At 38.7% G+C, this 13,412-nt stretch overlaps 2 protein-coding genes across 2 annotated transcripts in view; one reads left to right on the top strand and one right to left on the bottom strand.

The window, feature by feature from the left end:
• Window positions 1–6,767, top strand: part of LOC114458318 (serine/threonine-protein kinase D3) — a 22,015-nt gene extending 15,248 nt beyond the window's left edge. The window contains exons 12-19 of the mRNA XM_028440725.1: window positions 1,207–1,259; window positions 1,516–1,588; window positions 1,682–1,788; window positions 3,424–3,585; window positions 4,405–4,503; window positions 4,691–4,958; window positions 5,030–5,115; window positions 6,135–6,767. Coding sequence (XP_028296526.1) covers window positions 1,207–1,259; window positions 1,516–1,588; window positions 1,682–1,788; window positions 3,424–3,585; window positions 4,405–4,503; window positions 4,691–4,958; window positions 5,030–5,115; window positions 6,135–6,308 — 1,022 coding nt within the window. The 3' untranslated portion in view covers window positions 6,309–6,767. The remainder of the gene's footprint in view (window positions 1–1,206; window positions 1,260–1,515; window positions 1,589–1,681; window positions 1,789–3,423; window positions 3,586–4,404; window positions 4,504–4,690; window positions 4,959–5,029; window positions 5,116–6,134) is intronic.
• A 1,283-nt stretch (window positions 6,768–8,050) lies between these two features.
• On the bottom strand, window positions 8,051–12,764 carry ndufaf7 (NADH:ubiquinone oxidoreductase complex assembly factor 7). The gene is made up of 10 exons (XM_028440662.1): window positions 12,473–12,764; window positions 11,609–11,754; window positions 11,093–11,173; window positions 10,188–10,298; window positions 9,900–10,113; window positions 9,775–9,833; window positions 9,548–9,661; window positions 9,268–9,411; window positions 8,857–9,030; window positions 8,051–8,544 (listed from the first exon to the last, which is right to left on the bottom strand). Exons 1-10 carry the CDS (start codon window positions 12,537–12,539, stop codon window positions 8,314–8,316), a joined length of 1,341 nt encoding a protein of 446 aa, XP_028296463.1. The 5' UTR covers window positions 12,540–12,764; the 3' UTR covers window positions 8,051–8,313.
• Window positions 12,765–13,412: the final 648 nt, after the last annotated feature.

The following is a 13,412-nucleotide window of genomic DNA, read 5'->3' as shown; positions in this document are numbered from 1 at the left end:
AAATTAAAAGTTTTAAAACTGAATTTAAAATAAATACATGAATATTATTTTTTATTTAAATGTACTTTTTAAAGAAGCTGACCATATTAAGATAATCAACATTGAAATGTTACATTTACTAGTTTACTAGTTATTTTTATTTTATTTATTTATTTATTAAAATGTAATAAATTGTTTTTATTTTAAAGTAAATTGTGAGTCAATGTGTGTGGTTGGTTTAGCTTTAAATAGGCTGTAAATCAGTGAAATCTAAAGTAGACTTTGGACAGAATCAGTCGGTGAATCCAAACTGTGGTTAGTGACCCAGATTCCCTCCATCAGACAGCATTAATCGATCACTAATGACCCGTCACATCCCACTCACTGATCTATAATCAATCCCAGCTCATCACAGTGTGACTGGGAGCATTTACACTGGTCATTCATGGAAAAACAGGGAAACGTTTCATTATGGAGACGCAGACACACGCTGTTTCAAAATAAAAGCACACACTTTATAGTTCTCGCCAAAAGTAAAGAGAAAATCAGAAAGTAAAAAAGTAGCTTTTCAACGTTATTGTTTCAAAGTTGTAACACGTTGAACTGTTGGACGAGATTTGACAGCGAGCTACACGTGCTAAAGCTAACATTAGCCCAGCCATTTTATAGTGAAAAATATGGTGGAAATGTGTGATATTGTCCCAAAACATGCATGAAAAAGATAACAATAATAACACAACAGTGATAAGAAGTTATCACAACAGAATATACTGTATATAATAGTATAAATTAAAAAAAACATATATACAAAAGTTAGTGCCACATACTGTCAGAAGGAGGAACAGATGTCACTTTCCTTCAAAATAAAAGCCAGGGAGTTTTGTTTTTTTTAAAGTAAAAAACTCGTTTTCAACATTAGCCCACCCATTTTACTGTGAAAAATATGGAGGAAATTTGTGATATTGTCCCAAAACATGCATGAAATGTTATTATTTTTATTTTGTCGGGCTTGCATGAATAAATAAAAATAATAACACATAGTTATAAACAATTATTATAACAGAATATATATAATAGAATAAAATATATACTGAAGTTAGTGCCACATACTGTCAGAGGGAGGAACAGATGTCACTTTCCTATGCAAGTGTGTCTCCTTCAAAATAAAAGCAAGGGAGTTGTTTTCTTTTTTTTTACTTAAACACGTGTGTTTTTGTGCGTTCACAGAGGAACTCGTCATCAGCATATCAGTGTCCAACTCCCAGATCCAAGAAAACGTGGTGAGTGTGAGAAGAAGTGTGGTGTGATTGGTCAGAAACAGGATGGAGGTGTGGTTTGTGTTGGTGTTATGGTTCCAGTAGTGACCGTGTTATCGTGTGACTGATCTTCAAACAGACAAAACATGTCTGAAGTGTGTGTTTGTGATGAACAAGTGGTGACAGCATTAAAGAGTCACCAGTTATAATGATGACCAGTTGGAGTGATACACCTCCAAGATCAATGATCCAAACGTAGGAACTACTTCCTGTTTTTCAGGACATCAGCTCGGTGTACCAGATCTTTGCTGATGACGTGCTGGGGTCAGGACAGTTTGGGGTCGTGTACGGTGGTGAGGAAGAGGAGAAGAATCTGGACTCCTTAAGATTCAGCTAAAGACACGTTAAATGTTAGCCGTTAGCTAACATTCAGGTGTTTTTCACAGGTAAACACAGAAAGAGTGGCAGAGACGTGGCCATCAAGGTCATCGATAAGATGCGGTTCCCCACCAAACAGGAGAGCCAGCTGAGGAACGAAGTGGCCATTCTTCAGGTGAGAATTTCATTCATAACTTTAACGAACAAAAAAAGAAACAAAAGAACCAGAAAAACCCAACGAAAAGAAAGCAGATAACAGCAGATTTTCATTAAATAAAGAAACTAAAGATATTTTTTGTACAATTTGAGCCAATATTTGCTTATTTTTACCCTTTTTCTGCAACTTTCCATATTTTAACCTTTTTTCATCACTTTTTCTTGCCATATTTTCGCTGTTTTTAATGTATTTTTGCTACATTTCTCCCATTTCTGACACTTCTACATCACATTTGAATGACTTTTCTGCACATTTTTCTACTTTCCAGACACGTTCAGCACTTATAAACCATTTCTACCACTTTTACACCTAACGTCACATATGTTGACACATTATTGTCATTTTTAACCTATTTTCACCATATGTCATGCCAATTTAACCACATTCACCATTTGTCATGCCCATTATTTACCAGTTCAAACTAATTGTTCCAATATCGACACTTTCAACCCTTTTTACCACTTTTTTCTTTGTTTTCATCCACTTTAATTTGCAACTTTGAACCACTTTCTGTGGTTTTGTGGTTTTTAAAATCCCATTTCACCACCTTTTCCACCATTTTTGGTCACTTTGATCCCATTTTATTTGTGATTAAAACCATGATTTCCATCTTTAAGATGATTATAATAATAATAAACATTCCTGGATAACAGTGGATATTATTCAGATGAATAAATGTGGTTATCACAGATTCAAGAAATTAGGAATGCATTTGAAATATTGAATCAAAACTTTTTAAAATACAACAACGTATCAATTAAATTCACATATTTACTACCCTGACTCTCTCTTCCCTGTTCCCTTCCCCTCCACCTAGGTGTAACACTGCTCTCCCTTGTTATATTCTCACTATAATAAGGTGTTTCTTACCCCTCCTTAGGAAGGGCTGCTGATGGTCACAATTATGCAATAAAATAGATTCATTTATTTACCCATTGTTTCATATTCTCATCTATGAAACGGAGCGCTGCTCCCCAGTACTCCCGTACCTGTCCCCCATGTGATATGTTATTTTCTGTAACTGAAACTGAATAGACCCTCAGGGAATAATAAAGTTTTCTGAATTGCAATAACAAAACATACATATCTGTCACAAAACGATTGTACTACAGACGAGTTGAAAAAAAGGAAAATATATACAGAATTAAAAGTAATTTATTTTTTTAAATTACATGTACTTTTTAAAGAAGCTGACAATAATAAGATTATTTAATTTGTAATATAGCAGGGACATTAAAATGTAAATAATAAAAATGATAAAATATATATGCATTTTTGTATTTTATTTATATACAGTATATAACCAGAAAAACCCCAACACAGTGTGAATAAAAGAGGGCAAATAACATCACATTTTTATTAAAAAAAGGAAAAAACTGAGTTTTCAAAACTGACAGAGGAGCTGCTTATTTATCTAATATATTTCTATTACAACAGATGTTCTCAACTTGTGGGTCAGGGCCCTGAATTGTGTTGCAGACCCATTTTTATCATTTATTATATATATAGTCCTGTCTATCATCACACATTAGTCCTGGAGCAGTATTTCTCATGGAACCACAGAAAGAACATCATAAACTCACTGTGCTGTAGAAGCTGCAGCATCCGGGCGTGGTCAACCTGGAGAGTATGTTTGAGACGTCAGAGCGAGTGTTCGTGGTGATGGAGAAGCTCCATGGCGACATGTTGGAGATGATTCTGTCCAATCAGAAGAGCCGGCTCCCTGAACGCCTCACCAAGTTCCTGGTCACGCAGGTCAGCGTCCAGCATCCAGCCACACACACACACACACACACACGCACACACACGCGCACATACACACACCCACGAACACACACACACGAACACATACACACGCGCACACACACACACGCGCACATACACACACACACGTGCACACACACACGAACACACACACACACACACACACACGCGCACATACACACACACACGAACACACACACACGAACACACACACACGCACACACACACACACACACGTGCACACACACACACACGCGCACACACACGCACAAAATCAGTGTAAAAAAGTAAAACAAAAAAATTGAAAACAAAAATGACAAAATAATAGTTTTAAAAACAAAATAAAATAATTTACAAAAAAGAAAAGAAGGAATATTTGTCAAATAAAGTATTTATAAAATTGGCCAAAAAAGAAGAAAAACATTTTTTTCAAAAATATACAAATTTTAATTCATAAATAAAATAAAATGAAACAGTAAAACAAAATTAGAAAATTTAAAAAATGAATAAAATTGAAAGAGATTAAAAGTATTTGCAAAGAAAAAGTTCAATGTATTAGTGATTTTAAAAAATCTGCAGATCCTGGAGGCCCTGAAACATAAAATTAAAATAAAAGCTTTTCGTAAATATTATTGATAAAATAAAAAAAAAAGCTTAGAATAATAAAACCAGGAACAAAGAGTATTTAGAAATTTGTTTAAAAAAACAAAGAACCCTAAACCTATTGAAAAAAGTAAAATAAATAAATAAAAGAATTAAATAAATAAATGTATTACTGATATTTATTATTTATTTTTACTTTATCTACAGATCCTGGAGGCTCTCAAACATCTTCACCTGAAGGACATCGTCCACTGTGACCTGAAGCCTGAGAACGTTCTGCTGGCCTCGGCCGATCCGTTCCCTCAGGTCAGAACTTAGTTTAATAAGACCAGGATCTGTCCCTGGTTTTATTAAGACCAGGATCCGTCCCTGGTTTTAATAAGACCAGGATCTGTCCCTGGTTTTAATAAGACCAGGATCCGTCCCTGGTTTTAATAAGACCAGGATCTGTCCCTGGGTTAGAACCCACTTCTCTCTCCATGTCCTCCTCCAGGTGAAACTCTGTGACTTCGGCTTTGCGCGGATCATCGGTGAAAAGTCGTTCCGGCGCTCCGTGGTGGGTACCCCCGCCTACCTGGCCCCCGAGGTTCTCCGGAGCAGAGGTTACAACCGCTCTCTGGACATGTGGTCGGTGGGCGTCATCGTCTACGTCAGCCTCAGCGGAACGTTCCCCTTCAACGAGGACGAGGACGTACACGAGCAGATCCAGAACGCTGCCTTCATGTACCCGACCAATCCCTGGACGGAGATCTCAGACGACGGTGAGAGATCAGCTCTGATTGGTCCACGGAGGAAATGCTGACAGTTGATTGGTTTGTTTCTTCTTCTGCAGCAAAAGATCTGATCAACAACCTGCTGCAGGTGAAAATGAGGAAGCGCTACAGCGTGGAAAAGACGCTGAGTCATCCCTGGCTGCAGGTCAACCAAACTCTCTCAAGTATCTGACATTTACCCTAACATTGAGTATTGACTTGTTTAATCAAACTGACTCAGCTATAGGCTAAACTAAGTCTGTATTGATTCAGCTACAGGCTAATCTAATCCTGCAGTGACTGGGCTACAGGCTAATCTAATCCTGCAGGGACTGGGCTATAGGCTAATCTAATCCTGCAGTGACTGGGCTACAGGCTAATCTAATCCTGCAGTGACTGGGCTACAGGCTAATCTAATCCTGCAGTGACTGGGCTATAGGCTAATCTAATCCTGCAGTGACTGGGCTACAGGCTAATCTAATCCTGCAGTGACTGGGCTACAGGCTAATCTAATCCTGCAGTGACTGGGCTATAGGCTAATCTAATCCTGCAGTGACTGGGCTACAGGCTAATCTAATCCTGCAGTGACTGGGCTATAGGTTAATCTAATCCTGCAGTGACTGGGCTATAGGCTAATCTAATCCTGCAGTGACTGGGCTACAGGCTAATCTAATCTTGCAGTGACTGGGCTACAGGCTAATCTAATCTTGCAGTGACTGGGCTATAGGCTAATCTAATCCTGCAGTGACTGGGCTATAGGCTAATCTAATCCTGCAGTGACTGGGCTATAGGCTAATCTAATCCTGCAGTGACTGGGCTATAGGCTAATCTAATCCTGCAGTGACTGGGCTATAGGCTAATCTAATCCTGCAGTGACTGGGCTACAGGCTAATCTAATCTTGCAGTGACTGGGCTACAGGCTAATCTAATCTTGCAGTGACTGGGCTATAGGCTAATCTAATCCTGCAGTGACTGGGCTATAGGCTAATCTAATCCTGCAGTGACTGGGCTACAGGCTAATCTAATCCTGCAGTGACTGGGCTACAGGCTAATCTAATCCTGCAGTGACTGGGCTATAGGTTCAAATAATAATGCAGTGACTCAGATGAGTGGGTGTGGCCTGACACTGCTCTATTAGCCGTAGCTCGTTAGCACTGACTCTCTCTCTCTCTCTCTGGTTGTCAGGACTACGACACGTGGCTCGACCTCAGGGAGTTTGAAACGCGTCGCGGCGAGCGCTACATCACGCACGAGAGCGACGACGCCCGCTGGGAGGAGTATGCAGATGAGCGAGGACTCCACTTCCCCAAACACTTCATTATGTCGCCCAACCTGGACGACATGGAGGAGGACCCCTAGCCACGCCTTTCACAACATGCTCAAATAGCACGCATTGAGACATCAAAATCCTATGCCACTGAGGTTTAGTAACGCTGGCGCCCCCTGGAGGCAGGAAGTAGCACCAGCAAATGGTTTCACAGGAAGTCATCTTTGTAAAACAGGAAGATCTTCTTTAACCAGAGGATTGGTTTGAGACACGACCTTTGGTCCATCTATAATTCCATCGTCTCCTCACTCCCAAAGCAAGGAGCTGTTAGCATCCTAACGAGCTACACGCTAGCTTCACTTCCAAACTAACAACCAATCAGGTGACAGCTGAGGAAGCCTCTCAGACAAGAGGCGGAGACTAAAACAAGACTTTTTATGGAGACAGGCTGAGAACAGCCTAGGGCAGGGGTTCTCAATCTTGGGGTCGTGAGACACTAGGAGCAGGTCGTCAGATGCCATAGAGAAACCAGGAATACTTTTTGAACAATTTGAGCCCATTTTTACCATTTTTCTGAAACTACACTAAACATATTTTAACCTATTTTCATCACTTTTTTTTTTTTTTTTTACTTTCTTTGAATGCGTTTTGACTACATTAGTCCTGTTTCTGATACTTCTCTATCTAATGCCTTTTCTGCTCATTTTTCCCACTTTCAGGACATTTCCAGCACTTTTCAACCTAATGTCACATCCTGTATGTTCAGCCATTATTGTCAAATTTAACCTCTTTTCACCATATTTCATGCTTAATTTTGCCAATTTAACCTTATTCACCATTTCTCATGCCCATTATTTGCCATTTGTTTAAACTAATTGTTCCATTATTGACACTTTGAACCCATTTTACCACTTTTTCTGTCTATTTTTATTCACTCTAATTTGAAACTTTTAACCAATTTCTGTGGTTTTTAAAATCCCATTTCACCACCTTTTCCACCATTATGGACACTTTGAACCCATTTTATTTCTGATTAAAACAAGGATTTACATCTTTAAGATCACTATATACTACGGCCCAAATAATAATACACTTCCTGAATAACACTGAATATTATTAAGATCAATAACAGAACAATGGACCATGATTTTAGAACACAGGCGCCCCCTGGAGGCAGAAATGACCAAAGTCTTGACTTTAGGAGCTCTAGGGCTCTCTGGAGATGCTCTTTTCTTTTTCAGACGAGCTTAAAACACTAATCTTTGACATATTTATTATTATCCACAGATCACTAACAGCATTTTCAGATTAAACAAATAATTATTTAGAGTTGCAGAGATTGAACCAGGGTCCTCGTGATGATCGCTTGAACTTAAGCTATAAATTGTAGCTGCAGAAATAAAGCTTTAACAGCAGTGTTGCTGAAAGGTGACACACACTAGCAGACCTAATCAACCACCCAATCATTGCATGATCACAAAAATGTGCACAAAATATTGAATAACATTAAAAGTAAGAGATTTATCATTATACAAATGAGATAATATGATTGACATTGAGGAGCAGAACAATTTGATCTTTGAATGGTGTAAATCTGTTAAGATTTGCATAATTAATGAAAAACGGGATTCGTTAAAAAAAATCATATAAATGTTTTTTGTCATTCACACAATAAGCAAAAAACTCAACCTGTTCAAAGCAGCCTCATAAACAAGCCTCTGAATGGAAACCAGGACAGAATCTAGTAAAAACACAGCTAACAGTAATCTACATACAGTAGATAGTAAATAAACAAAACAAGATCAAGAGCACAGAAAACAATCAGAGCCGTGACGAAAAATCACTGAAATTCTTTATTCAAAAACTGAAAATCATCTCCTCAACGTCTGTCATTCTGTTCTATTTTCCTTCCAAACGCTGCCATTTCAGATGAGGATTCAACTTAAAGATGTTTCTACGCTTTAATCACAGAAAACATCAAATAAAACCAATGGAAACAGAGGCTGAGGTGTCGTGTGTTTTCCCGTCATCGTGTTCGTTTGTGCCGAGGCTGAAATATTCTCACCAACATCTGGAGGAGTTTTTTCTGTTTCCTGTTTAGGAAAAGCTCAGTTCGGTGAATCCGGCCACGGGCGGCGCTGCCGGGGTCTTCTTCTGTAATGTCAGTCCCTCGGGGGGCGTGGTGTTTGGGGGCGTGGCCAGTCGGCTCAGGTGCAGCAGGCTGAAAAAGTGGAAGCGCTCGCCCATCCTGTCGGGGTTTGTTAGCGCATCGTAGCTGTTGATCAGCTGCTTTCTGATGCTAGCATCAACACAGTTTCTCAACAGGACCTGAAGGAGATCATACAGGATGTAATGTTTCAAAATAAAAGCACAACCTGCTGTTTGAGGACCTGTAATTTAAAGGGATCTTCCACTGTTTTTACAAATGTGGCCTAAAATCTTTGAAATGTCCTTATTAGTAGATCTATGTCTAACAAAACACAATATATTATACAGGCAGTGGTGGTGTGACATCACCAATCATGTGATTTCACGATGGAAGAACACAGGCTCTAAAACTCTAAAGTAGTCCCATTTTAAAAAGGGAATAAAATGAATATGGTGCACCATTGCTGTGTTAGCGTTAGCATGCGTGCTAACCTGCATGCGCGTGTCGATGCCCATGTTCTTGAGGAACACCCTCTGAGTGATCGGCCCAAGGCACGCCACGCCATCGCCCGCCATCCTCCGCAGGAAGCTGAAGTCCACGTCTGCGGTGAGGTCGGCCGAGCCGGGCGAGGCCAACACGTCGTGCAGCCGGTGACCTTTGAACCCCTGAGAGTCAGGGAAACATTCCTCTGAGATAAACGTGCATGTGTTGCTTCTGTTCACTAAAATAAAATCATTAGATTTATGTTTTTGATTAATTGATCCTATTAAATTTAAATTGGCCCAGTTTGGGTCTGCACACCATGTGTTTGAAATGACAACAAAGGCTTTAACACTAATAGGTGCGTGTGAGTGTGTGCGTGTGTGCATGTGTGTTTGTGTGTGTGTGTGTGTGTGACCTACCCTGAACGTGTCCGTCTTGGTCCCGTCATGTCCATAGTCTGCGATCAGTGCGGCCCCGCCCTCCTCTGAGATCCTTCGACTCAGCTGCTGAACGATGACTCCACCCTCAGCACACACTTCCACGTGACTCCGCCCCTCCCCTTCCTTCATAGAAACATATTTAATGATTATTGATAATCAGTGCATGGAAACAAACACAGGAGTGTCACTAAATGTGTTTCATCAGACGTGTCACGGCCCTGAGGCCCTGACGTCTGATTGGTCGGTTTTGCACACTCACCTGGACAAGTGCGGTCGAGGCCAGAGTCGGAGATGGGGAGAGAACAAACCTCAGCTTGTCTGGATTCTCCAGCTCTATGTCCACCATCATCTCCCTCCAGCCGCTCTGGGTCCTCTGGGACGACAGAGGAGGTCAAACACGGTGCAGGGACACGCAGTCGGACCGGTGGTCGAACACGTGGAACACACGCGGTGATCGGACACACAGTCAGACACTTGTTCATTTACCTGAAACTTGTGGATGGGGAGAGCGTCGAAAAACTCGTGAGCAACAAAGATGCTGAAACCTGAGGAGAGAAGAAGTCAGTGAGTGAGGAACAGATCTATTCTATATATATCTGTATTAGAGGTACCTTCAGGAACGTCGTCCAGACTCCGGTACCAACACACAGGAAGTCCAGTGGAGGTGAGCCCTTGTCTATAAACCGGGTCATGGTGGTTCTGGTTCTCCTGGGCAGATCCTCCAGTCAGTCTGAGGGCCTGTAGTCCACTCAGAGCAGGACTCACCTCCACCAGGTGGAGAGACACAGAGCAGTGGGACAACACCGACCTCAGCTGACCCAACACCTGAACACACGCACACACAATGACACCAACGTAGATCAAAGACGGTGATGATAAGCGTTGCCATGGTAACGTACCCTCAGCACATCCTCAGCTAGAGATCCTTTCCCTGGTCCCAGCTCCACCAGCTGCAGCCGTTTGGGTCGACCTGCAGAGATCCACTCAGTGACGATCCACACCCCGATCAGCTGAACACACACACGCACACATTCTATTATTTTCTATTCATAAAGTGTGTGACACACCCCCTGGTGGGGAATGGACACATGACAGGTGGGCGTGACAAACAGAAGGATGTTTTCTAATTCTTACCAATCTTCTTAAAGTCCTAGTGATATGATAAAACAAGCTCATTTTAATAGAAAATATAGAACCCAACTATCATTTTGTTACGTAACATGTACGGTCAAATCTTTGAAGTATAACATGAAAATGAAAATGAAGCCAACATTTCCGAGCCTGTGAAATCAGCTTCAGTGTTTTTCCTTATTGTGACGTCATGGGTTTGCTCCTCCTTAGTCTGAAAACATGGGCCCCCGTGCCCCGCCCCCTTTCACAAAGGTCTCTGCTGATAGAATATCCATGTCAGATTACAGCCTGATTCAACCAGCATTAACAGAGGAGTAGTCATTTGAAAAGAATGGCACATCCTGAGTAATGGGCCTCATTAGTATGTGTCAATGATTCGTTACCAAACAACTGTCACAATATTTGACTCACAAATAAATGAGAAAACGACTGTAATGGAAAAGGCTGAAAAAGGGGGAGCAGGGTGGGCTTCAAAGTGAAAATCACCAAAATGTGTTTGAGAACAACTGCTCTAGTAACACACACATGGACTATCTATGTCTGTATATCTATATTACAGACATAGATAGTTTTTCCAACATGTTCCAACCATTGCAAACGTGTGAAGTGGAGGAACACAGATGGAATCAAACCCTGAACATTATGATAGAAAATATGAGGAATGTTTTCTAACCTCTCCAAAGATCTGACTGATTTCTGGAGACGTGATGAAATCTCCTTCAGGGCCGAGCATGTTGTTCCTCACGTAATAACCCTGGAAGAAAACAATTATTCAAATATTTAAGAATTTACATTTATTACAAATAAGAAAAAATTATGATTAATAATAATTAATAACTCATTATTGCAGAAAACCAACAGCCTCAGGATAAAATAAATATTAAAAATAAATAAAATTAAACAAACTATAAAATTGTTATGAAATAAAAAAAATCCGTTATTACTACTTATTGATTATTAATACCAAGTTGTGACTCAAATTAAGTAAAATATTTAATTCTATTTATGTTTTAATAAATTCTTATTTTTTATAATTATTAATTTCATCATTTTAATTTGATTGAAATGTTTCCCACCAAAGCTTTTTAAATAAATCTTTTTTTAAACATTATTTAATATAATTCATCTTTTCTAAATGTAAACATGAGTTGCTTTTATCTCTGAATAAACAAAAATAAACACGACTGACGGTGACGGGGTTGGTCAGGACTTCTCTCATGTACTCGGCCACAGAAATGGGACCAGTGGCTTTTATTTTGGCGGTCAGGTGTCGGAGCACGGAGGGCTGAGGCATTTCCTCCTCTGATGAAGAGCTGCAGAAAAGTCGCCATCGCCCTGAAAAATGATCAGAATGATAATCAGAATAATAATAATAATAATAATAATAATAAATAACAAATGATAAAATATAGTGTTTGTTGTTAATTGTGGTGCTTTTCTTTTATTTAACTTTTTTAAATTCTGGACAAAGAGTCGAGACAAGATTAGTTTTAATGAACTCTTTATTTGAATTAATTTTTTTTTAAATTAATAAATCAACACTTTTTAAGGAGATTTAAATTCAATGTAATTAAGCTGAATATTTTTCTATTAATTAAATAGAATTCATAATGAAGGGCACTAACAGAAAAAAATGATGTCGGTGAATTAAATTTAGCTTGAAATTGTGGTGAATTGTACTCATCATTTAAACTGTGTTAAATGTTATATTTAATGTATATTTTAAAGCCATCTGTTAGTTCATCATAAAATAGTTCTGTTTATGCTACAAAGTAAAAGTATGAGTTTAAAATAAAAAATCCATTTTACCAAAGTCTGAGGCAGTGAGTGTGTTTTAGAAGTAATTGTAATGTCATTTTTTGAGTTTTTATTCTCTTTTTGTACATTTTTCCTGACATTCTGTGGTTTTATTTATTCTCTCATTTGGTGTTATTTGGTATATTTTTTAGAAGTCTGATGTAACTCTTTGACTTTGTTTACATGTGGTTTATTATTATTATTATTATTATTTATTATAACATTATGATTCTATCACGTGAGGCTCGTCACTTACCTGCTGTTGATGACGTCAGGAACCTTCTGACTAAAAGCTGTGTTTGAACGTTAATCAAAGATCTCATTCTGCTCTAACTCATCAATCACCATGACGACAGCACCCAGGCTAACCGGTTAGCTGCATAGCTATTAACACATTACCAGTAAATAATTAAACACGAACAACTATGTGATATATTTTAGTTTTGTTCTTCTTTATTAATAACTATTCTTATATTATCTATTGTCATCCAAACGTCCTTTAGCGACTCACCAGCCGCCGCGAGCAGATGTTACAGACCAGTTTCCGGTTTACCGGTGATCAACTTCCGGGTTGCATTAAGGGTCGCCATATAAAACAGGCTTTTTAAAACCATTTTAATGCCCAAAACGTCCGTAAATAATACACAATATTCTTCACTACGTTCACAAACTACTTCATTTAGATTTTAAATTAGCTTTTTTTTTTTATTATTATTTTGAAATAAATTTAAAAAGTTTTTTTTTTAATCGAGTCCTGTGTCATGTTTTTTATTAAAGCTTACGTAAATCACTTTGTATTCCCTGTTGGTGAAACATGTTGCCTTGCTTTGTTAAAAGAATATAATTTAGAATAATCAAACATGATATTGATTGTAATTTTGTCTTTATTTCAGATGAAAAAGGTGATCAGAGTTATTTTGATTTTCAATGGTGTTTTTATTATTGCAAAATGCATTTAAAACCATTGTTTGTCTATAAAAAATGTTCATGTCTCCTGTGTCGTTATTTAAATTCCTCATATAAATATCTTTAAATGCTTTGCTGCTAAAATGTGCTACAAAATGATGCCTTGCCTTATTGGTCTAATACATTATTTTCTGTCATGAAAAATAATAGTTTTAATCACAAAAAAATAATTGTTTTCCTGATTGTCTGGAACGCATCATTGGAGGACCAATCATTAAGGAGTTCGCCTT

The sequence above is a fragment of the Gouania willdenowi genome (genome assembly GCF_900634775.1).
Source record: "Gouania willdenowi chromosome 24 unlocalized genomic scaffold, fGouWil2.1 scaffold_320_arrow_ctg1, whole genome shotgun sequence".
Taxonomy (NCBI): Eukaryota; Metazoa; Chordata; class Actinopteri; order Blenniiformes; family Gobiesocidae; genus Gouania; species Gouania willdenowi.
This window is presented reverse-complemented; position numbering and strand designations above follow the sequence as displayed.

What these genes read in the sequence shown, in the direction of transcription:
- ndufaf7 (XM_028440662.1), bottom strand. Translation starts at nt 12,539, where the DNA reads ATGAGATCTTTGATTAACGTTCAAACACAGCTTTTAGTCAGAAGGTTC. An exon ending in TCTGGACGACGTTCCTGAAG is followed by an intron (nt 9,834 to 9,899) that starts GTACCTCTAATA and finishes TTCTCTCCTCAG; the next exon opens with GTTTCAGCATCTTTGTTGCT. An exon ending in CCAAGACGGACACGTTCAGG is followed by an intron (nt 9,031 to 9,267) that starts GTAGGTCACACA and finishes CCTGACTCTCAG; the next exon opens with GGGTTCAAAGGTCACCGGCT.